General features: G+C 37.9%; 1 protein-coding gene across 2 annotated transcripts in view; it reads left to right on the top strand.

The window, feature by feature from the left end:
* Positions 1–26,292, top strand: part of LOC105920699 (heterogeneous nuclear ribonucleoprotein C) — a 62,861-nt gene that overhangs the window by 22,115 nt on the left and 14,454 nt on the right. The window contains exon 3 of one of the 2 annotated variants that reach the window (XM_036136531.1): positions 25,307–25,357. The exons of the other annotated variant lie outside the window; for it this stretch is intronic. Within the exon in view, the coding sequence (XP_035992424.1) occupies positions 25,307–25,357 (51 nt within the window). The remainder of the gene's footprint in view (positions 1–25,306; positions 25,358–26,292) is intronic. 2 annotated transcript variants of the gene reach the window in all.

Below are 26,292 nucleotides of genomic sequence, written 5' to 3'. Positions count from 1 at the left end.
AAGTAGCAGGTTGTTCATAATTTATGAACAAGAATTTTTAAGGGGGTTTGTTTTCTTTTGTTATTTTAATTAAACATTGTTGCTTCAGGTCCATACAGAGTCCCTTTTAGGTCTTATCTGGGTGTCTGTTGCCACCAAGGATGGAAAAACAGTAAACCTCACGTGTTAAAGAACACAAAAGTTGCTATCGTGTTGCGACTCCAAAAAAGACTTCGACAAATGGCTCAGGTGTGTTTTGTACAGATGAAAAACAAAGCCAAGCCATCATACAGCTTTATGACTTTACAGTGATTGACATCTTTCCCTTAAATTTGACTTGAGAATAGCTTTAAAGTTTTATGTTTGCACAGTGGTTAAAGGGAAAAATCTGCTATACAGAGAAATCTTCGTTTGAGAGGCAGATATATTAGTGCTTTCAATAAGTGAGTAGAAATGTGATTGCGGCTGACAATAAATCCAATCAAATATGATATAAATTGACCAAAATTGCAGCTAATTTCTAATCTAACATTAGAACCGCACATTACTGTACTATATGGTAATGCTAAGTGCGGTTTCACTGAAAATTTGTTTTTAATTGTATCATCTTACCCTAATGATATACAAAACAGAGCAGACTATTAGTTCTGTTGTAATACAACTCACAATACTAATAGAAATATGTTTAGTACTTTTTTGCAAATTCACAAAGGTATCTGCAGCTTCCAAATATTTTCAAAATTTTCTAACTAAAACAAATAGCTTTACCAGGCAAATAATCTATCTGTGATGCAGTTTAGCCACATTTAATGGAGTTATGCAAATGTTTAGTGGAAAACTTACCCATATTTATGTAAATTACAGCTACAGCAAATGGCTTTGCATTATCAAAGACCAGAGTTATTTGCTTCACTCAGATTACACATACAAAAATACCATCTGCTGTAGCCCAGTGGTAGTTTTAGTGCAGAAAATAAAACAGGAAACTTGCGATCTCACTGCTGTATTCACATAAAATGGGGCAATAATCTCTTTAAGTCCTGGCCAGAAACCTTCCAGCACCTATAAAAATCTCTGTGCATGCATGAGTTTTTCTCAGGGCACTCCAGGTATCTACTAGGGGTGTAAATCCTCAGCTTTATCATGGTATAATGTTATGTCAATTTGTGTAAATGACAATACGATGTTTGACGATATAACAAAGCCTGTCATGGTACAATATCCAATAAACGGAATCCAATAAAGTAGTCGGCGATCAATATGATGCGATTTCATCTGCCCATCTAACACAATTATTTACATGGCCATCTTATTCCTAACCTGTTAGCTTAAATCATTAAGATCAAAAACCGCATACCTATAATATTTATAATAATAATAATAATAATAATAATAATAATAATAATAATAATAATAATAATAATACATCACCTGTTTATTAGAGGCTCATGTCTTATGAATGATCTCCTGATGTTCTGATATAAAATATCTTGAAGGTATCAGTACACCGTATTTTTGGTTTTCTATTACGCTTGCATTACTTCATTCATCTTAGAAACTTTTGGAGAACTGTTGAAATGTGCGCACTCTCATTAGGACATATTTTATTTCTTATGAGCTTTTGGGGAATGAGTATTGGTGTAGTGTTAAAAAACGTGTTTGTCAAACATGCACCGCCAGCTCTTTGTTTTTCCGCTTGGACAATAGAGCCACTGTGTCCACGACATACATACATACATACATACATACATACATACATATACATATATATATATATATATATATATATATATATATATATATATATATATATATATATATATATATATATATATATATATATATATATATATATATATATATATATATATATATATATATATATATATATATATATGCTAAAATGAAGGACAAACCCTTCTGTCTTCATGCTAGTTTTTACAGGAAGTCTACTAGTTGTCAGACCGCTGCAGGAAGGTGATGCGTTTTCTAACGCTGTATTGTACTACAGCTGGTGATCAAACCTCTGGCATTTCCCTCTTTCTGAGAATCCACAATCATGATGATGCTGGATTGGATTTGTCAATGCTTTCTGTTGTAAACTTGTGTTAGCAGGAAAAGCCAAGGAAAGCACACGGAAATGTAATAATCAAACAATGTTATGTGGAAATGTGTTCATCTGATTAAATGATGGCCGAAACATAAAATTGCGGGTTGAACAATGTAAAAGTGGCAGAAGACCTCTTTCCTTTAATAGCATGGAGCCGTTGATTGATTTGATTTGGATAACCAATATCCATCCTAGATGATGTCAATTCAATCAAAAGCCCAGCATTTTCATCTCTTAAGCATTTCTCCTCATATTCCCTCTTTTTCTGTGTATAAGTGCATGATTAACTGGCAGATTGGGTGACAGACCATAACTGGCAAGCATGCCACCATGGTGGCAGTTTTCACACACGCTGTGGCCAAAAACAGCCCACTAAATATGCACCAAAGCCTGCTGTTCCCTCCCATTTCCACTTTAACATCAATTTTACAGCATAACTGCCATTTTCACTTTGCTGTTCAGCCTCCCTCTCTGTCCCCTGACAGCTTTCTCTCTGCATGGATACACAGACAATGTGCTGTTTGCAGTCCATTCCTAAGAGGTGACTGGCGCCGTACTGTAGGTAAAGGTCAGTGCAGTCTGAGGTGGATGTACTGTTGGGGAAAAGGTCAATCCCTGCAGAGGACGTATGAAAGTGCATCAGATGGTTTCAGGGCCACCGACAAAGCTTCTGAGACGGTGGGAAACAAGAGAGAGGAGGAGTCGGTCGACATAACATACTGGCTGCAGACAGGATGTTAGAGGGAGATAAATTGAGGTACGAAAAATAAAAATTAGGGCAGGAGAATGTTTTTTTTCCAGATGTGTGTACGGTCTTACAGAAGTAGTCTCTTGTTATTACTGCTTGCAGCTGTAATAGCATGAAAATCATAATGATTTTCATGGATTATCATGGAACCACAGTTTTTAAGTTTTGTCATAAACTCTCAGTTGGATTCAGAGTTGGACGTTGACTTTTGACTATTACATGTGAATATGCTCTTATCAGCAGCATCCCACTGTAGTCCTGACTACATATATAGGGTTCTTGTCCTGCTGGAAGGTGAACCTACAACAGTCATTTTTTTGGAGCTTGTAAGGTTTTCTTCCAGGATTAGCATGTATGTAGCTCTGTCTATCCTCCCATCACCAGATCCCCTGTCTCTGCTGTGGAAAGCATCCCCACAGCATGATCCTGCCACCACCATGTTTCGCTGTGGAAATGTTTTTTTTTTTAATGTGATGTGCAGGGTTAATATTGCACCACACAGTGTTTAGTTTTAGTCTCATCCCTTCAGAGCATGTTTGCTGTACCTTTTATATACGACTTACACGGCAAAATGGGAATATAACTTCTTATGACTTTTTATAATGGCTTTCTCATTTTTACACTCCATGCTGGACAGATGGAGTGTACAGCGAAAAGTTGTCCCGCAAAAAAAAATTATCCCTGAGGTTTTGTTCTCCAACACACCTCTGAACCCTTCAAGGGATTTATACTAAGATTACATTACACACAGGTAGACTTCATTTACCAATTACGCCATATCTGAAGGTCTCAAGTTTAATTAGAAGGTAAAGGGTACGTAATATAAATGAGCGACACATTTTTCAGATTTTTGTTTTATAAAAAAATCAAAACAGTATATCTTAGTCCCATTTCGCAATCATCTTTTACTTTGTGCTGCTTTATCGGATAACATCCAAATAAAATACATTGAAGTTTGTAATGTGACGATTATGGGAAAAAAAACACACTGGGGTGTAAAAACTTTTCCAACCCACTGTATCCCAACCACTGCTGTAGCTCAAAGCATTGCCAAGCTAGATGTGTGGGCTTATCAGGCGTAGGTTTGTCCCTCTGCTAATGAAGTCATCGCCATCCTGACTCCTTACGCTGCGCTGCCTGGAGAAAAGTGAGGGAAGCAGGTGGGAAACGGAGTAAAGACGACATAAATGAGGATTAATGTAAAAAGGTGAGCGATAAGCAGGGTGCAACACGAAGGAACGGCGAAGGACAAGTGTGAAACAATTGAAGGAAAGAGCAGCACAGAGGAGAGAAAAATGCAGATGGAGTAGAAATAACAGCAGCCGGGGTGCGTGAGGGGTGAAGAAAGCGAGGGAGAGAAAGCAAGTGAGCACTGCACTGCGTGTCATTGCCCCCCTGGCGTGAACAATCCATCTCAAATTGATCTTCCAGCTCGGCCTAGCAGGGCATTCGGAATCAATCTCAAATTGATCTCTGTGCCAGAGGTCGGGAAAACTAGCAGTGGAGCTTATCAGAAATATAGTGGTGCTGTGAGGATCTGACAGGGAAACTTATCACACCGCACAACAGGAAATGGGCTCTGAGCCCCCCGGGGCAGAAAGAGGACGAGCCCGTTCCCTATATACACACACAGATTCAATGTCTCTGCGTGTACCCAACCCAGCCGTGCGCTGACACATGCTCCCCAGTGTTCAGCACAGTGAGGAGAAGGTGAGCTGCACAGAGATGCCGGTGCTGTTACACACCTACAGGGCACCGTGAAAAATACAAACTTTGTCAGAGCATAATATGTCGATATATTTTTAAGCCAGACGGGTGAAATTCAAGGCCTGGAGCTCTTAATGACTTATAACACATTTAATGTGTCCTCAGCGAGGCTGTGTGAAAGGCCTGAGGAAGGACGATCAATACCAGTCTGCATTTAGACACTCAGTCAGCTTAGGGGAGCAACTTGCTACTTCAGGCTCAGTAAAAAAAAAAAAAAAAAAAAACACTTATAAACAGCCGTCCCAAAGTGACTTTCAGTGCAGTCTCAAACTTAAAAAAATAGTCATGGTAGTTTGTGATGTGGCGCAAAAAACAAAATTTAACTCTTAGGTTATTTTCACACCCGATAGTCTGGTAGGCTCGGTTCGATTGGGGATCAAATTGCACATTTTCAGCTGGTACAGTTTGCTTTAACGCTCCACTTTGTCAAACGAACCAAACCTTTTGACCAACCTGTTCAACCCCTCGCCTGTGCTGGTGAAACACAGAAGGAAAGAGGTTGGTCAGCAACACACCATCGCTTCCTTTTACACGTAAATGTAAACAAAATGGAACGCCAACAGATTTTAGCCGTGCTATTTCCTTGCTGTCTTTGGCAAGGGTGCTAAACAAGCACAATTCAACAGTGGTTCTGCCTGAGTGGAGAATGAGGCAGAGGACCACAGAGATTGTTATATTTTACACAAGGTGGGTGAGATGGCTTCATATGAGGGGTCGGCGCGCGAGCAGGGGCGCATACAGCTTCATTGAACTGATGTCACGCTTACACAGATGTCACGCAAGGTATTCATTAGCATTATTGCTCAAATACAATTGAATTTACCGGGATTGAACAGTGCTGTAGTCCGCTTTGTGCTTTTGAAGCGACCTCTGGCCCACTTGGCATTCCCATTTTTATTCAAATCACTCCAGAGTTCAGTTCAACCGAGTGAAGACCAGGATTTTGAAGCGGACCCAAGTCCCCTTTTTTGGTCCACATCTGAGTTTGATTGCGCATTCACATCGCCCCAAATGAGCCGAACTTTCTGAGCAAATGAACCAGAGTTCGAGTAAAGGCCGGTTGACACAGCAGGATTTTAACATAATTCGGCAATTTTCAAAGACGGAGAGACACAACGCACAACGATAAAAAACTGTAGGTATAAGAGGTTTGCTCGTACAGTGTGTGGTGTCCAGTCAGACGACAAGAACAAAACACAACACTCGAACAGATTTCACTCAGGATCATTCAGACATCAGACAGGAAATCTTGCAAAACCTCAAGATTAAGCATGAGTTCACAGTAAATAAACATGAATGATGGGGGACAATAATGCCGATATTTTCTGGTATGATTTTACCGAGCCCCTAAAGGGACGTTGAGTTGGGGGGGGGGGGGGGGGGGGGGGGGGGAACAAAAACACTGGTGCGCACCGGAAGGTCATTTGTTAAAAATTTCTCTTCAATGTCCTTTTAGGGGTGCATAAGATTTTAACAGAGAAAAAAATTAACAAAAAGAAAAGGCGCTGATTAAAGGAGTGGAGGCAGCACGAAGAGGGAGCTCAACGTTTGCTGCACTATGACATGGAGATGAACTGTTTTTTTTTTCCTCCAAGGGAATCCCTCACCTCACTTTTTGATTGGCTACACATCACATTCAACAGGCTGCGAGCTCGTTTGACATCGGGAAGCATCACACACACACTTTTAAAGTGGCTTTCTGGAAGTCTTATAAAGTTTTAACCTGTAATATCTACTGATGCACCAATCAATCGGCCAACTTTCAAATCAGATTTCCCTTCAATAACCAACACATCATCTCAAGGTACTTTACAGTAGTAACAGTTCCGATTTATATACAAAAACATTCAATCTAATTGCAGACAGATTAAAATTTGATTAAAGACATTACAAACATACACATTTAAAGCACCACAGTGTAAGTTTTGAAATTAAGTATTAGCTTAATTTGAGATATATTAATTTTTTTTCCAGGTCAATATGCAACATTTGGCATGTATGCATGGCATGCTCAGTGCAGGCTGCCCTTCTCAAAAACTTGCCAATGTAACTTGAGAGGGTTGGATCCGTTGCTGAATGGGTCATATGACCTAGAGCAGTATTGAAGGTCACATGACCCATATTAAGTTACTGCTTTGTTTTGTGCTAAGTTTGTTTCTAGGTTACTGTTGTGTTTTGATTTGTTGTTACGGCAATCTGAGACTGCAAAGACAACAAACAAAAACATATATGACACTTATATATGACACAGATAAGCTTAGAGCCTATACTACTATCCTGATCATTAAACAAAGGAGATGTGGAATATTTTGGTTTTCTGCTTTATATGCTATAATGCTTGAAATAAAAAAAAAAGGATAAAATCCAAATGTGCGGATCAAAGCTGCAAAGATTAGCTTCAGCCATGCATACATTTCTAACATTATGCTTTCATGGTCATGTACAAGCACTGGAGTGAAAATGAACAAAAAAGGAAAACAAAGCAAATAAAGCAGAGAGATAACATAAAGCAAACTGTCATGGCATTGGGTAATTTGATTTTATGTTTAGAATTTTTTTATGTTTGATTTTATGTTTAGAATTCACTTTTGGATTTACATATTCAGTTCATTCCTTAGTTTAATGGTAGAGTGGAAATTTTTTCTGGAAATGTAGGTAAGAAACACCCAAGTCACTTTTTGAATACCTGTGCATGCACAAGACCATCCTACCTGCCCATCCGCACCTCAGGGGGATCGCGTATAAGAATCTCCCAAATACACTCTGGTCTTAATTCTTTCATCTGAAGCCTTCCTCTTTTTCTCATAAACTTTGACGCGGTTTGCTTGGACTCTAAGCTATTTTCAAAGTATACGTGAGAGCAGTGGAGCTACAATGAACGGCTGAAACCGAAGCTAACTGGAGACATAAACACTAAAAGTGCACATGTGCAGAATTGGGAAACTAGCAAGGAACGAGCACGGACATTGGCATTGGGTGTGCACGTCACAACAGACTGGCACTTGGGACAACCAATAGATAAGGTGATCCCCCTGGAACTCAAAGCCAAAAGAGTATGGTCTACTATACCTTTAATATTCATTGCATTTTTAAATGTGTACTCTAGTTTTTTGGATGTTTTTGTCACTCAGTGACTTCCTTCGGCGCATCAACTTCCTGCACCCCCCCAGATGTCTCTCATCAGTAACTCACCTGTCCAGCACTCCAGTAATAAAGGTCCACTAGCATAAATAGTTAATGGTTTTCCCGGTTAGTATGTCAGATCCTCTGCAGTTGTCACCCATCTACTTCATTGGTTTCTTTTGTGATTTGTTGCTTTGAATTTTTCCTTTTTTACCTCATTTTTTTGTAAAAGCAGTTTATTTTCCCTTGCTTGTCACCTCTCTGCATTTGGACACTCCGTCGTGTCACCATTTCATGACACTGAATATCAAGAAATAAAGCAACATTTCTACACAGCATTTAGCAGCTAAATGAAAATGTGGATTCCACAGACTCCTAAGCACATTACTGTTGAAGTTTATACAAACTGTTTTCATTACTGTCTAATGCTAAGTGCTGCCATTTGTGCTCCTGAGGGAATGTGGACCCTGCAGTGCTGTTTCTCTCTTTCAATAGCTGCCCGGGTCACCAGAATGATGCTGAAAGTGACTTTACAGAGCGCAACCGGGGACCGAAACACACACCAAACTAACAGAGGTCATTTTAATGGCAGAGCAAGCTGCTGAGCGACACAAAGATAAAACATGGGGAGCAATAAAAAGCAGTGAGCAACTCGGAGAGGGCAGGGGAAGGGGGAGGGGTGTGTTTGAGTATGTCAGCATTTGGGAGGCAGCGGTAGAGACTTTTTCTGTGGCTTGGACTGCAAAAGTTCTCTGTCAGCACAGAGAGGTAATGGGGGTTAGCAGAGGGGAGGAAGGGGGAGCTAAAATCAGCATCTGGGTATATAAAAAATGTGACTGACTGGGTGCAAGGGGGCTCCATTGCGCCTAGTTACCAATGATATTACAGAAAAATAACTGCTGATGCATTCTCATATTTATCAAAAAAAAAAAGGAAAACATTGATGGCTGAATTTACCAGTGATTTAAAAAAAAAAATCACCTGTCAACGTGATGGATGTTTTAAACAAGTGACCACGACTTCCAGATTATATATTGGAAGCAGAAAAAGACTTAGGCATTATGAATTAACAATTATTATCATGGAGACAGGGCTGCATTCATTTCTAACAGGGTTAATATTGTACTGAGACGGAGCTCCAGGCAACACATTTACTGCGCCTAATGCAGAAAGAAAAGGGATAAGACAATTATCCAAACAACATGAATGCTTGAACTGATAAGGTGATAAAAATTATTAAAACACAAGTGGATTATTTTTTAGGTATATTACAGAGAAAAAAGTTTTATTTTTATCTCCTTATATGTAACCCTGACTTTTTAAGATGATCTTTGGAACTATTGTAGAAATGCTACCATTTAATTTCCCTTTTCTGCAATTCAGAAAAGGGAAATTAAATGTCATCAAAACTAAGTTCCTTCAAAGAGCCACTAGTCAAAAGTCTTTAAACATACATTTCTTTCAAATTTTTTTGAGAAGGTTGTTTGTTTCCAATTTCAGGAGCATCTACGGCAGTTTGGGATTACTGGAGAAAAAAATTCTGTTTCATTTTAAATTGTGTCACAGCACAGAAACACAAACTGTTTATAATGATTTGATTTGAATTGCCGCCCCTGGAGATCATTCTGTTTTAATCTGGCTTGATCTGTCTTCTACTTTTGACACTGGACCATGATGTCTTATCACGTCCAGACCAGTCTATTGGTGTTACAAGCACAGTCCTTAATTGGTTTTATTCCTGCATGTCTGGCAGAAATTTTCCTGTCCAGTTGGCTCAGTTTTCCTGCTCCAAGGCCCCTTTGAATTGTTGGGTACCTCAAGGCTCCATCATTGGATCCATACTTTTTCTCACTTTATGGTACGTCTTTATGTTGCTTTGCAGATGAGCTCCACATTTAATTCCCTTTCAGTGGTAGTGGAAGCCAGTCAGTACATAATCTGCTAAGCTGTTTAAATGATATTAAAACTTAAATTTAAGGGAGAAATTAGAAAGATATTTACTGTACAAATAACCTAAATCATTCTCATTTGTCACCCAGGATGGAAGTAACATTCCCTATAAATAATCAGTCCTCTCCATCAACAATGTCTTGGTCAAGTTTTTCTCCTTTCAAACATAGAGATACAGTGCGTAACTACCTTGGTGCAGTGTGTAGCCCATGTTTACTTCCTGGTTCCTGAGCCAATCATAAGGTTGCCAAAACAGAGCACAGCATTTGGTGGTTTATGTTGGCAACACAGCAGAAACTGCAAACATGGAAGTCAGTATGGGCAAAAAAACATGACAAAAGTGTTTCTTGAAGATGTTTTGGTTCTCATCCAAAAGGCTTTTGTAGTTCTGAACATGGTTGGAAGTAAAAAGCCTTTAAATTGTAGTCAGAACAAAGTGGCCATTAAAGTCATTCATGGTTTAAGTAGGACACACAAGTGATTGGTACTGTCCTCTATTCAGCTCAATGTTTGCATCATTGTTTAAGGAACTATACCTACAGTTTTTGTCTGGTTAAGAAAAATGTTTTTTTACAAAATGTGTTATGAGTTAAAAGTTGTATTTTGATAATAATTACTGAGTAACTGATTGCGAGACTGAGCGAGACCTTGTATGGAGTACCAGAGAGATCTTGTTGAGGAAGTTTGTAAGTGGAGCCTGACATGACGTGGAAACGACTTAAGGAGATTCAAACTATAGGAGGCACAAAACGTGAGCTTGTGTTGGCAAGTAAATAAAGTTTCTTCCGGAAAGCTCTCAGAGGGATAGGAGTTGGTTTGACCCTACCAAGAAGGCCGAGCATCAGGGAAAACTAGTCAGCAGCGTAAATCCCCAGCATCTGATGAGGAAGTAGCAGCCAGGTGTATGACGCTGCTGTCAGCGGCCACGTCCACCAGCGAAGATCCTCTCACAGCTCACACTCACAACATCCTCAGGGATCATGACAGAACCAGTCTCTGTAATGCTTTGGGGTTTAAAACACTTTGGAATGTTATGGTTGGAAAATAACCTTGCTTTTTTCAGATATTCCAGCCACATGTGGATGTCTGATCCCAACAAGGTCAATTATCTTAAAAGAAAGTGTTCTGAAGAAACATAAACATGCCTCTCACTGTTCACATTGCTTTAATAGAATAATAACGATCTACTTGTCCTACAAGTTACCCTTTCTTCTATTTGAGAGCAAGGTGATTTTTCAAGCACAAAATGAAGAGAGGAATGTACAGCACACAGCAAAACCTCAGTTTGATTTGGAATAGGTGGCTAAACATGTATTGCAATATCAATATACTGTTAATGTGTGAATTAGTGTATAAAAGACTGAAAGTTGGAGATCATTGATTATCAGAAAAAATAAAAAGTTGGGAAAAGACAAGCAGGTAATCAATTTAACAAGGAGTGTGTACTGAGTTGTGTCTACTTATTGATTTATAACCTTGCAAATTTGCTACAGGTCTTATTAAATGCCAAACCACAGTGCTGGATAATCTCAATTTTCTAAAAAGAAATAAAAACAAACTGTATCCCTTTTATCTCAGACTTTATTCCTTCAGACCATAAAGAAAACCACAACAACAGATTTATGATTATGGATCCCCAACACTTGTCTATAAAGTGGATGCCCTAAATCGTTTTTTGCTGATTCGACAGTTTATGTTTATCTCTATTACGCTAACCCATTCTGCTTATAGCTTATTTTCATTTTTATTTAGTTTATTGTTTTTCAGACCTCCTAACTCTGAACAGATGTCTCCTTCCGTTAACACATATCTATCTCTGTTGCTGTCTCAGTCCTAACAGGAATAGCTAAAATACACAGATCATGTTGACAGAGCAGAGCTTGATGTTAGCTGAGGCTAAAGTTTTATCCAATGAGGACTGTAGACTGCAGTCAGAAGCTGACTTAACAAATGTCAGTCCCGTCGATCAAAGCTGAAAACCAACTAAGCTACTCCTGAGAACATCTCCTGAATGGCAGAAAATTGTTGGTTCTGGATGCTGAATAAATATTCACCTCCTTTACTCGTGACCTGATTCTCTTCATGGAAAAATCACATTTTCTTCTTAGTTGTTGCTCCTTTCCCTGTTCACTTTAGTTTTAGGTGAGAGCAAATGAGTGAAATGGTGTAACTTTGCCAGCTTTGCCCTTCATGCAGTTGAGCCAAAATCACTTTTAGCTTTTCATACTTCAGTAATTTCAGGACAACAGAATAGTTCAAAACCTGACAATGACATGGGGAATTGCAAGTACTGTAAAGGCTGGGAGGATTATTTATTCCTGGCTGCCTCGGGTAACCTTTTAACTTGGCGGCTTAGCTCCGTTCTGACGGGGACCCAGCTAAATAGCATCTTGGCGCCTTGCACTCTCTAAGGGTCCAGACTCTGAGCAATGCTGACTGTAACTTATCACCCCGGGGTTTAATGCTATTAAATGGCACCAAAAATCCTGATCTGTGAACATTTCAATTACTTTCCCTCTTCAGATCCTCTGCTTTTAATGAACCACTAAATTCACGGTTGTTTGGTTGCCGCATGATGGCCGTCTCAAACAGAAATAAAAACATGCATGAAGATTAGCTTTAATTAAAAAGCTGATTTAACAAGTGAGAAATAATCAAAATATGCACTGAATGCTTATTTGGTTAAGTATTGAGTTGTATGCATATGGTCCTAAGCCATGCAGAACAAACTATTATTCTGTCCTTTTAGGATTAGGCTGCACTGAGGGGAGGATGTTTTAAAGCTGTTTACAGCTCTGGACCAAAACACACACACATATACAGTGTATATATATATATATATATATATATATATATATATATATATATATATATATATATATATATATATATATATATATATATATATATATATATATATATATATATATATATATATAAAAGTCCTAGATTTTATTTTTTATGATATTGAACATGGTTGTTGGTAACTAGCTGATTTATTTTAGAGTGCAGGTCACTAGGAGCTGTCTTCTTGGTGTTTTAAAACCAGAAAATTGGTGGAGAGCAAATCACTGATCTCAGATAAAAACTGGTTGAGGGTGGGAAGCCTATCCAGCTGGTGCAGTTTAAAATATGCATACAGTTGGATGTCTTCTGTATAGATGTGATAAGAGTTGTCAGATAAAGACTGCCATCCTCTGTAATGTAGTGTCGTTTTTGCACTGTCTTTGCCATCCTTCTTTCTCTCCACAGCTCCTCTCTATCAATGAACTAATCTAATGTGTCTCTTTTTGATTGTGGCTCTGCAATCAGCCCTAAAGGAGTGTACGTCATTTAGTAAAGAGAGGACGGATAAGTGCTGTCTGACACATAACCCTTACCAAAAGGCTGCCGTTTCTGAGAGTGAGTAAATTATACCGAGGTTGTAATTTAACCTTGATGCCTGTTGGGAATAAAATCATGAGCCCCTTGGCTCGCCATTACTCTACAGGCCAGTGGGCCAAGCGGTAATAGATATGTAGAACCAGATTATCGACTGGCTACTACAAAATGTTTCATTGATTAAAGCAGCAAAGTGTGTAATCACCTCTTGTTCAAGTCCATTCCATTGAAATATTAAAGATGTTTGTCTGAAACCTTGTACGTAGGTACCTCTGTATTAGCACATATGTTTATTGTAATACTAACTGTGAGGGATAAAAATATTCTCACAGTATATTACTACAGGTTTAACTTATTTGATATATATATGTATAACATTGAGGAAAAAAACAAATCGTCTTTGTGGTAGAAGAAAACAAATCCAATCTGCAAACAAATATTTTGCCACTGCAGGTTCTGTTCAATTGCAGTCCATTGCATTCCAATTTATTCCAAATGTTTTGGGTTTAACACAGCCTGGATCTAATCAGGTTATAATCAGTTTCAAGTCTTTGCAGTCTGATTTAAGTTAAATTATATTGCCAAATTGATTTGCTTCATACACATTTGAACTTGAGTTACATCAAGTTCTTTACCAATAAGATTAAATATGATGTTGGCCCACCGTTTGTAGCTGTAACAGTTTCAACTCTTCTGGGAAAGCTTTCCAAGGGTTTAGGAGTGTGTTTATGTGGGTTTTTGACTGTTCTTCCTGAAGAGCTTTTGTGAGGTCCGACACTGATGTTGGATGAGCAAACCTGGCTCGCAGTATCTGTTTAAATTTATCTGAAAATAAGCCCCCTACACCAAATTTTTGCACGTGATACAAGGTGCAGTTCTCCTGGCAACATCCAATCCCAGACTTGTCTATTAGACTGTCAGACAGCGAGCCATGATCTGTCACTCCACAGGGCACGTCTCAACTGATCAATCAACAGTCTTTGAATGGCAACTTTCAAGATTTGCCACAGATTCTAAGTTGGATTTGGATCTGGACTTTAACTGGACTATTCAAATATATGATTATATTTTGGTCTCACTCATTCTATTGTTGTTCAGGCTGTAGTTTGAGAGTCATTATGCTGCAGGAAGGTAAACCTCCAGCAAAGTATCAAGTTTTTGGTGAATTGTGTGTAATTAATCTGACCAGCTGTCCTGAAGAAAAGCATCATTTCACTTCAATATAATTTTATTTATACAGCGCCAATTCATGAAACATGTCATCTCAAGGCACTTTCCAAAGTCAAATTCAATCAGATTATACATATTGGATCAGATTATGCAGACAAACCTCTTTTTACCCAATGTTTTTAATGATCACTCTTTGTTTTATATTGAGATATTATTGACTGTAGCACTTTGAGATTTTCAGTAAATGTAAAATGCATTATTATAGGCTGTAGTTTGAGAGTCATTATGCTGCAGGAAGGTAAACCTCCAGCAAAGTATCAAGTTTTTGGTGAATTGTGTGTAATTAATCTGACCAGCTGTCCTGAAGAAAAGCATCATTTCACTTCAATATAATTTTATTTATACAGCGCCAATTCATGAAACATGTCATCTCAAGGCACTTTCCAAAGTCAAATTCAATCAGATTATACATATTGGATCAGATTATGCAGACAAACCTCTTTTTACCCAATGTTTTTAATGATCACTCTTTGTTTTATATTGAGATATTATTGACTGTAGCACTTTGAGATTTTCAGTAAATGTAAAATGCATTATATATATATATATATATATATATATATATATATATATATATATATATATATATTTATATATACACACATATATATATATACACACATATATATACACATATATATATACATAGATAGATAGATAGATAGATAGATAGATAGATAGATAGATAGATAGATAGATAGATAGATAGATAGATAGATAGATAGATAGATAGATAGATAGATAGATAGAGAGAGAGAGAGAGAGAGAGAGAGAGAGAGAGAGAGAGAGATTATTATTATTATTATTATTATTATTATTATTATCATCATCAACTTTATTTGTGCTAAGATTAAATCACGCAGAGGTGGACTCTACATAGTAAAAAGGCAAATGTTTCCAATAGATGTTATCAAGGGGTTTCAAAGTAAATGGTTCATTGCAAACTTTTTACATGCTTATTAGGAGAAAAAAAATGTTTGTCCTTTGGTATTCAACTCTGAACCTTTAACTTTAGCTTGACACAGTGACAACGATCTGTTTTAGTTCATAAGATAAGATAAGATAAGATAAGATAAGATAATTCATTTGAAAAGCGAGTCAGTTTGCCCCAGTGTCCTTATGTCAGAAACACCTTAAATGAGGCTTGGCTGCAGGAATGTGCTGCATTCTGATCTCTAACAGATATTTGATCATGGTTAGTTTACATGATGAGAAACAGAGTGCAGACTTTTTATTTTTCTGCATTGGTCTCAGTCAGGATGTTCCTTGCTTTACAAATAATATACAAGTGCTTTGTGTGCAACTTAACTGAGAAATCCTGATCAAAAATATTTTAGGTTTCCTTGCAGTGAACTAGTAACCAGTTTTATCACCAGCACATAGTCTAACAAGAGATACAGGTTTATGTTAAAAGTGAATAAAACTGCTTTGAACCAATCACTAAAATGTCTGAGGTCTACTGCAAGCATTTGCTTTGTAGGAGATGCAGTATTGCTTAACAGCCAAGATAATGAAATATCAAAGCTGTATAAATTGCCGTAATTCACACTTCATTGCTTATGAGAGCATGTATTGAGAGCCGTTTGCTTGGAAAATCTCTGTTGTATTTTACAAGAAACAAGAGCAGTTAAGAGAAATATACGGTGAGTGCGAGTGGAGCAGAGAGACAAACAGTGACAGTGATTAAATAAAAGCAGAAGCGGACACAGATTAGCTCAGAGTCTGTCCTTAGAGAGTGTCTGAGAGGGCAAACAAGCTACCAGCTCTCTCTTCATCTTCCTCTCTTCCCTCATCAAAGCCACTCTGCTCTCATCTTGATCATGGTCAAACTCCAACGGTCGCTCCTCTTTCTCTTTACGTCTCTCCTCTAATTGTCAGTCCACCAACACTCCCAATTTTGTTCTAATTCCTTTGCAAGCCAAGAGGGAGAATGGCTTTGCAGTCTTTCAGTCATAATCTCATTTCCCTCTCAGCTGCATGCTGTTTTCAGTGTCTCTGTGTAGGTGTGGGGTTGCAGTGTGTTCTTTCTTGATTGTTGTGTTGCTTTATGTTTTTTCATATGTTTTTTATATAACTGAGGTTTTGCACACCCACATTATGTAAAGCACTGTACGTTAGCAGCTGTGACAACTAGATTCAATACCTACGTCCCCAGGCCCCTGAAAGTGGCAAATAAGTGGTGATATATTAGGAGAGACACATTTTTAACTCATAGTTAGTTGTTCTGTCACATTGCCAGAATATAAAGTGACACATCCCTCTTAATTTTGACCGGTGGTCTACAAAGACTCTTTACTTATCTGCCCACTTCCGCTGGCCTTGGTGGATTCCACGACTTATCAAGAAAATTAACCCTCAGTTTAGCCGATGGAGCAGCGTTTTTTTTTTTTTGTTTTTTTTTAATGAATGGTGTTGGTTTGTTAAAGGGATTTTCCTGACTTTCAAAATTGGTATTCATAGAAAGAACAGCATCATTATGACTAAGCTCATTGGTACTTTGCAGCTTCCCCTATCAACTCTTTACACCAAAATGCTCTTATTAGCTAATCACTTGTCTCCCCACTGGGTCTGGAGGAGGCATCCAGAGAGTTGGCGTTTATTGGAATAAAGTACAAAACTCTAAAGTAAAAAAACTCCTCACCAGGCCAGAACCAGACGGCTTCATTGGGTACATAGCCAGCAAAACCTCCTCAAGATCATAAATGATGGGAGGTTCTGGAAGTTACAGCTTGGCCTTTAAGAGGAATTGACACCGACAGGGAACGCAGAGAGGTTTGTAATCATCTTGTGTACTTTCTATTACTATCTCTAATCCTCACTTAAAACCAAATTCACTTTATTATTTAATTTTTCTACACATAGTCATCGTTTACACTGTAACGTCATCCTGTTGGCTAATCATGTCTGCCAAATAATAAACATTCCCCAAAGCTATAGCGTGGCTTATTGCAGATAAGGCGCATGTAAATAGTCCTCACAGTTCAGTGTTTAAGAGACAGAAGAGTAAGAGATCCTAATGAAAGCCTGAGAATCTGTTTGCAATGAGGGTTTTTTTAGCAAAAATGAGACTGAGTTTTTCCATTCGAGTCCTGTTATCTATGAGCATAACATTATTCTCAATTAGAGTTGTTTATTTCTGTAGCAAGCAGAAGGTCAAAGTCGGTGTACTGTGGTCTCTGTACTGTTGTAGCGTAAAAAGAACAGACTGCACTAAACAGTTTGACCAAATGCTCCATGATCTAAAGTTAAAGCTGGAAGAGCATAAAAATAAAAACGCAGCACTGCTTCTAATCTGAAGTGAAGAGTCAGCCTTTTTTTCTGGGCAATACGAACCAGTGACTGAATAAGGTCTTTTCAAACTTAGATGAAATAACAGCAAGAGAGTCGTGTTTTTCTCTGAGTTTCTGAGCTGGTTGCAGATTTAAGCACTGAAATATACATTAACAGACAGAAAAGAAATATTTGCTCCTGTCAGGCTGTTCTTAAAACATTTTAGAAACGTTTTTTTGGAGCTCCACTTATAGAGGAGCAATTTAAGCAGTTGAGGTGGGATTTCAATCGATACATTTTCTATATACATTTAGATAGCTGTAGATGATATGCACTGGCTAATATGAGATTTGCATATTGATTTATGTCTACAGTGAAGTAAACTATGACATTGTCGTTAGGTACAAGTCAGTACTGGGGTTCTAAAACCTTTAAATAAGTGGAGTAAATGGACATGGCAAGACACAATTAGACCTAGGATGCACAAGTCATGGTGAAAACAGTAAGACAGCAACATAACACCTCTCCTATTATTCAATATGAACTATTAAAACACATCAGTCAGTGTATTATGCAAAACCTGCAGAAATTAGTACACAGCATTAATGAGCAGCAGACTTCCATGTGTTCCTTTACGATGAAAGATTTGTCTTTGTTTGTTAGCATATGATGACTTTAAAGGGAGCAATAAGCGAAAATTTCATTGTTTCAGATAGAATCAATGAAAAAATAGTGATGTGAAGAACTAAAGGTACCTTTTTAGATGGGATAAGTTATGACGTCACACGACATCACTCTGAGTTGTTCTCCAGTCTCTTGCACCAAAAAGGCCACCGTCAGGGCAGCGGGGCGTCGGAGAAAATGTCGGAGAGAACGTCCAGCAGATCGAAATGTTCTCCTGCTGACAGCATTACAAAGTTATAAGTTGCTTACCTCTTCACTAGACATGTTCCTCTGAAAGGTGACGCTGTTTTGCTGTATTTATCCTGCCAAATATCCGCATATGAGCCAACGAGTGAGAAGGGGTTGCAGATGGATTGGTGTGGCTTGTCACACGTTTTGTTTTGGTCCACTGACAGTGCTCAACAGAAATTTCACTTATTGCTCTTTCAAGGATCAAACCTATTCTTAACATCATTGATGCCACAAAGAAGTACAGACAATCTTCTGATTGGACAAAACTTTAATATAGAAGCAGGAATGATTATTTGTCTTCAAAGATGTCACCGTGTCCAAGAAATCAATAAGCAAAAAAAAAAAAGAAAAAAATGAAAGCGATTGATTTTCTGTCACCTACATTTTTGTTGAATCTGTCATCTTTTAAACCAATTTAACATCTCAATCCTCATCTTAAACACCTTCCAGGGTTTTTTCCCCCCACATTGAATCTGTAAAATTGTGATGTTTGCCTCCTTTGAGTTCTGCGTGCTGGGAGGAAATCTCTGAGATGTTCTGTTCACAAAAGCGACTCGCCTTTTTACTGGTATGCACAAAACACACAGAGGCACGCCGAGGCCCAGATGATTTATTGCCAGGCACGTCTAATGGATTGCTTTGGCACTTGAGAAATTATGAAAAGAAATTAATTAGCCTTTAGTGACCCTGCTGTCCATCTGCTGCTGGTCTCTCTCCCTGCTGGCCGAGGCGCTCGGCTGCTTTCTGTGCATGTAATTGTAGTTTAAAGGGGCGGTGTTCACCTGTCGCAGATTTATCTTCTCTAAATCAAGTGAAAGCTCTAACAGCGTGTCATTACGCCAACTCTACTACGTTCTAAATACCCGGCCATCATTACAAATAGTGAAAAATGAAATATTTGTTTTCGACATTATTTAAAGGTAAATTAATCACACTGAACACTGTTTGCTCTGCTGTGTAAACAAGTAATCATTCACTGTTATGTAATGGTGCTGTCTTCATTCCAAAAAGGCCGAAATGTATTATAATAAATATAATTAGATTATTACTGACCAGAGAAAAATGGGTAGTTTATCACAAAGGATTTGTGAAAAATAAATAAAAAAACAAATAAATGAAGTTAGGTAGGGCCTTTCAATCATGAAAAACCAAATTGTATAGTATTTGTACCACAGACACATGAATAGATATTATTTTTTAATCTACAAGTTTCCCTGTTTGCTTAATCTTTGCATTGTGTTTGTATTTGGATATCTGCATCATCTAATTAAAGTTTTGGTAAATACTATTTCAAATGTTTTTAATTTGTTAACCCAAAGAATTAGCAATAAATAATAATTTAGTGTCATCTTTATTTCAATTTCTTGCAAAGCAGTTGGGTGATATGAATTAGAATCTGTCAAAAATAGTGTGACAGCGAATGTTTTCTATTGTTCTGAAACGCTGTTATTTTGCTGATGGAGTGGTGGGTATATAATTTGGAAACTACAGCTTCATTTCAAAAGCTGTGAACAGCATTTCAAAATTTTCTATTATATGCATGATATTTGGTCTGTATTGAAAAACAAATAGGAGTTACTGTTGCAGACTGAAAGAAAATAATATGTTTGAGCCAAAGTCTGAAAAGTACTACAAGAAGTTTTACGTGTAACAACACCATGAAAACCTTTTTTCATGCCTGGAAGTTGATACATGTGGATTAAATTAAATAAAAAACAGGCTTTTTTTCCCTTTCAGCTTTTTACGGGGTCATAAAACGGAAAAATGTATGAGAATTGAAAAAGCTTCCTTCAACATCTGTAGATTAAAACCAAAACCTAAGTTTTTTGTTTACACTGAGACTTTCTGAGATATTATTATAATGGTTTTATTACGCCTTTTATTACACCACATGCTGTACTTTTTATTGTTTTTTTTTGTTGTTGTTTTTTTGCCTTTTTAAGAATATATAGGAAGAACAATGAAAATATTTACTTTCCAACTTTCCTACTACGAGCAGTTCTTTCAGTCATTGGCAGTATGACTGAATCAACAGGGTTCAGCTTATGACAAAAACATTATAACTGCAGAGTTTACAATAAACTTTCTTTAGCATCTTATATTCCAGATGTTTAGCATTCCTAAAACAGCTTTCTTTGTGTGTAACCTTACATCATATAGAACCTTATCTCAACCCTGAGTTTCCATATCCAGCTATTATAGACAAAGATTGTAAGCGCAAAGGGATAAACAAGAGCAAATTAGCCATACTTTGCCTAGCCTTCCTGTTATCTACTCAAATACTTGCTCTCTCCCGCTGTCTTGCACCCTGAATAAACGTCACATAGAAACTCAGTCCCAAACATTACACATTATACACCTAATTTATTCTGAAAATAACTAGCTTTAAATCTTCTTTTTCTATTGCTTATACTGTAGAGTGTTGTGGTTTTACCTAGGGTCCATTCACTCCTTTGTTTTCAGAGTTTCTGATCTACTGGTCAGCGGTCAGTGCTGGTCAAGCTGAACACGGTCCAATTCTGGTCAAAAGAAGATGTCTTGCATCTTTTCTTAAAACACATTCAGTAGACTTGTGAAATTAGCACCCTGGTTAATTGCATTTTCAAGAGTGCCTTTTATAAAAGGACAAGCAGCAAAAAAAAGACCTTTTAATGCAATAATGTTTTATTCATTTATTCATTCATTAAATCAAGCTCTGCTGTCCCCAGCATGTCACAGAGCCTCCACAAGGGCCAATGTTAGGAGCAAAAATCAAACATGAAACATTGAATCTAAGGAGGCATTTTGTGCAATTTCTTCTGCACCTTTTAACCAGATGTATGCTGGAGAATTCTGTTAGCAATAATTTGTCAGTCCACCACCAAACTGCTCCCCAGAGAGTAAGAGTTAAACAGAGATGGTTACAGGTTGAACATCACAGGCAAGGACATTATAATTCAGTAGAATATTTGAAATGTTTCTCTCCAAAGGTACGATTTAACTAAAGACGTGTCCAGAAAACACTTGACCCCAGGATGAAGAACTAACTACAAAGCAAAAGCATTGACCGGAAAGTGTGCAGTTGCTTGGTTCCCCTTCAGCGAGGATTTTGTTGAATAGCTGTTATTTTCTGTTTCTCTTTGAGATGAAAGTCAGCTTAGTTGAGAAGGTGAGGATTTGCAGCCCCTCTGTACTCTGTTTCTCTGTCACATAGATCTTTTACAGGAACAAGATGTAAGAGGCCAGAAATGCCTTCGTAATGTTGAATCCTCAAATGGAAGACAAATATGTTTCAAGTGGCTTGACGGAGAGAGTTATAACAACCTGGGGAGCTTTTCTGTTTTAAACAGGACAACCGAACGGCTGCCTTCAAATTGGACTGAAATTATGCTTTGCATTTGTGGCAAGTGTGTCGCTCAGAAATGAGCTCTTGTTCTAAATTATTTTGAGGTTTTCTGTCCCCTGAGCTCAGAAAACCAGCTGGCATGAGACACAGAGAAGACACGGTGAAAGCAGAGCTGGGAGAAAATGTGATTACAGTCTGGTCCTAAATAAGTCTAGAGTTCAGATTCACACAAAGAGGCTGAAAGGTCCGTTTTATACTGTTTTCTGTGATTACCTTTGGACTTATTTGTTAAATAGGGACCAATGCTAGGATCCATTTACGTTCAATTCATTAAGCTGAATTGGGTTTGGGTTAAAGACTAGGGTGACAACAAATGTCATCTCAAGCACTTTACAAAGTCAAGTCAATTCCATCAAATTATACAGAGACTGGTCAAAAAGTTATCTACGTAAGGAAACCTATCAGATTGCATCGAGTCATTGATTTGCAACATTCAACCAAGAGAAACAAAGAGAAACAAAGACAAGTACAAAGAAGGTTAAAATACTCTGATATCTTGATTTTTTTCAATATTTTCTGACATTTGAAATAGCTGCCAAGACAATACAGCTTGGATATGTGGCTTGATTTTATTAATTAGTAAAGGATAAGCTGGTATAGAAAATGGATGGTGAGACAAACTATACAACAATATACGTAGTAGTACAGTCTGTCACTTGAAAATGTCGGTATTGTTAAAGAATATAAGACTATTTCTGCATTTACTGAAAAAAAAAACCATATGTAAATCACTTTGGAGTTGTTTTGACATATATATCCAATCCAGTGTAGAAGTTGTACATCGATGCACCATTGAAACGCACCTCTTTGGAAAACGCCTCTCATCCAGTGACTCGCTTCGAAAGATTGCATGTCTGTTGCTCGAAAGGCTTTTGGTGTTGGTTGAAAGGCACAGCTGGATTTGGACTTTAGTCAGTTTTTCTCTGTACAAGTGAGGTTTAAATTTTTGCTTGATATAATCACCTCAAATATTATTTGAGGTGATTAATGAAGTAGGTAAGAGCTACATCTCTTATTGCTGTTGGAAAAACGCTTACATAAAGGTTTGGTTCGTTCCACTTTTTGTTATGCATCACCACTGTAACTCAATGACAAACCTTAATGGTCCCAAATAACAGACTTAAGTGATAAGTCGGACAGCATAGCGCTCACTTTTGTTCTGCATAAGTACAGATTTTAAACAATGTGTCATTCATTTGGTACATGTGCAAATGTACTGCGTGTTTGTGTGTGTGTCGTATATATATATATATATATATATATATATATATATATATATATATATATATATATATATATATATATATATATATATATATATATATATATATATACAGGAACAATTGCAGGATGTTTTAAAAAGGTTGATTGATGGATGACCTTAAAGATGGATTCTGTAACAAATGGATCAGCAGATGAGTGGATGGACGTCCCATCATTAAGCTGGTGGTTTCCAGTTGTTCTGTTCTGTTCTTTTAAGCTTGGTCAGTTCCACAATAGCTTCCCTAACAAAATGCCCCAAAGCAACCAATATTTTAGTGATAAATACTTACAATTGAACTCTGAGAAGACAGAAGCTCTATCTCTGGCTATGGGTAGTGCCAATACTACCTGTTGGTCTTTATTTGTCGAAGCTTGGCCTATATTTGATTCATCGAGGGGAGCATTATTCCAAAAGGTTCATGATAAACTGCTTCTGTCATCTCCTAAGTATCTCGGTAATATGTTATAATAGAGATATTTCATCTTGTGTGTATTATAATAATAACTTGTCTAGGGTGTACCCTGCCACTTGCCCTGCTCAAACAAGCAGGTTTAGATAATAGCTGAATGGATGGATATATCATAATGATAATATTTGAATAGTGTTTTTTTTCTCTGCCCAAATGCGAAGAAACTTGATGTCATTCAGCTTGTCGAGACTATGCACTACTAGGCTTTAAAGTTGTGTTAGAATCCCTTCCTTACTAGTAAATTTTAAAGTATATTTTGACATCTTGACCTCAACATAGCTATAGATGTGAGGTGAGTGACTCTTGACCTCTCTCCATTTGTTGCCTGGGTGTTGCTGATGCATTTAAAAGAAGTTAAAGACTTCTTTAAACATGCTTTCGGATGTTATAATGTACCCTGCCTCTATTTAATGTATTTTACTTGTATTCCCTTGTTCAGAAGTACAACTGGATGGATGGATGGATGGATGGATGGATGGATGGATGGATGGATGGATGGATGGATGGATGGATGGATGGATGGATGGATGGATGGATGGATGGATGGATGGATGGATGGATGGATGGATGGATGGATGGATGGATGGATGGATGGATGGCTGTTTTCTAACATTTGCATTTTATTCTAATTTATAAAACATCTTTATGTTTAATCATTGTTTGTTTTTGTTATTTGCCCCAGTGCAGCACATGGTTGGAAATATTTCATAGACCATATGAGTTTTCCTTTGGTTAATAGCAAATCAAATGAGATATTACACCTCACTCTTTTAGCCATCTTTGGTGTCATTCACATTGTTGTCTTCATTGCACGGTCTTTATTTAAGATCAGTAACATTTCTTTTGTCCTTTCTGATCTCATAACTGGATTCCTGTGGTGGGAGAAGGTTTAAACATCTCCACTGTACATCTGAGCTTCACTGCTTCAGCTTGTGTTTTTGCTGGCAGTCACAGTTGTTGCGTATGCAAGAAAAACCCAAAAAACAACTATAGATCAATATTGTAACGATCAAAACATCATTGTGAATTTATTAAATATGTGTTTTAGGACAGTTTTCAAGCATAATGTGGGATGTTGAAGTCAGTTTAAAAAAAGGGGGACATAATGATAAGGACGGCGTCAGAGAAAGAGACAGCATGATGGTGAGCCACATGCAGGGATTAATAGAGACTCATTGCAGGGATTAGGGAGGAATGTTGAGGTCTGACACACCAGAATGTGCTCTCACTGTAGCTTAGTGTCACTCTTCTCTCTTCTACTTCCTCGAATCTTTCTTACATGTATACATCAACTGTGCCAACTTTTATAAGTGTGCTGTCACATCACTCACGTGCCGTTCATTCTTCGTGTCTCACTCTTGCTCCATGGTCCACAGCTTGCCTCGCCAAGCTCAAACATCGATGTGTTCAGTGGGTGATACGGTTGCGGCGCGATCCAATTTTTTATGGATTTTCCACCTGGATGGCGCAGCAGAAAGAGAAAAACCCAGTGTTTCTTTCCAGATGGCTGGAGATCATGAGCACAGTGTTTTGTTTTGTTTTTCCACATGAAGGGGTTGCAGCAAAAAAAACCTGTGTTCACACTCACACACATTTACCCACTAACCACGCAGCAAATTACACCCTTTAACTGAAATCAATGATAGCAGCAACAGAAGCGTCTCTTCAAAGTTTTGCAACCTCCAGACCTGACTCTATCTCTGCCTCTTCTGCAGATCAGAGTTTGATTTGGACTACGACAGCTACCACGAGGACTACTATGACAGGTACTGTCAGAAAATGTGTGGCCTCTCACACACCTCGCTGCTTGTCTGTGAGTCACGGAAAGCTACAAGACTTTACTCGCTTAATTACTGTCTGCCTTCATGCTGTCAGTCTTTCTGTATTTGTTTAGTATTGAGTTTTATATCTCCTAATCTCCCTTTAAACATTCCTTCAAAATATAATCCCCCTTATTTAGAGACGGATGTAAACGTCTCGCATGCAGAATTGCTGTTCATGGATGTGACGACGTCTCTACTTGGCATTTGAACGAAGGGAGAGGGTTGACTTTCGGAGACCAAGTTTTTCTTGTGTGCAAAAGAGTGGCGCTGCTCTTGTAGTGGTTTCAACACCACTAGAAGAGCTTCTAGAAGATTTTCAGGAACAGCTTCCCTCAGTTTTTTTTTTTTATGCTCTAGTGCAGATTCTGAAGACAGCGCTCTCTATTCAGCATTTAGCTGCCTATTTTCTTACTTTGAAGACGTAAGCCAATAAATGGTTGCAGAGGTCTTGCAGAAACATTATTAGCTCTCAAAAACTTCAAGCTACAAGTGCATAAGAAACCATATGAAGTCCTGCTGACATTTTACCACAAACAATGAGAGGAAGAACAGCAAAAATGTGAAAAGAGGTACCCTTCTTTGATATCTTAAATGACTTTCCTGGCCCACATGCAGCGGTGGAAAACCTATTTTGCAAATCACGATGAATGAACAATCCTCATGGGGAGACATGGTGGTGGCAACCCCACACTGTGGGAATGCCTGTCCTCAGCAGGGACAGGGGAATTGGTTGGAGTTAATGAGATAGAGAGATAAATGCAATCCTGAAAGACAACCAGCTAAATGCTGAAAAAGAGCTGAGCTCAAGCTTGATTCCATTTCCAACAGCTCAACAGATACAACTAGGAGTACAAACATAGATGAGTTCGAAACATATT

This window comes from Fundulus heteroclitus, chromosome 4 (genome assembly GCF_011125445.2).
Source record: "Fundulus heteroclitus isolate FHET01 chromosome 4, MU-UCD_Fhet_4.1, whole genome shotgun sequence".
Lineage (NCBI taxonomy): Eukaryota > Metazoa > Chordata > Actinopteri > Cyprinodontiformes > Fundulidae > Fundulus > Fundulus heteroclitus.
This window is presented reverse-complemented; position numbering and strand designations above follow the sequence as displayed.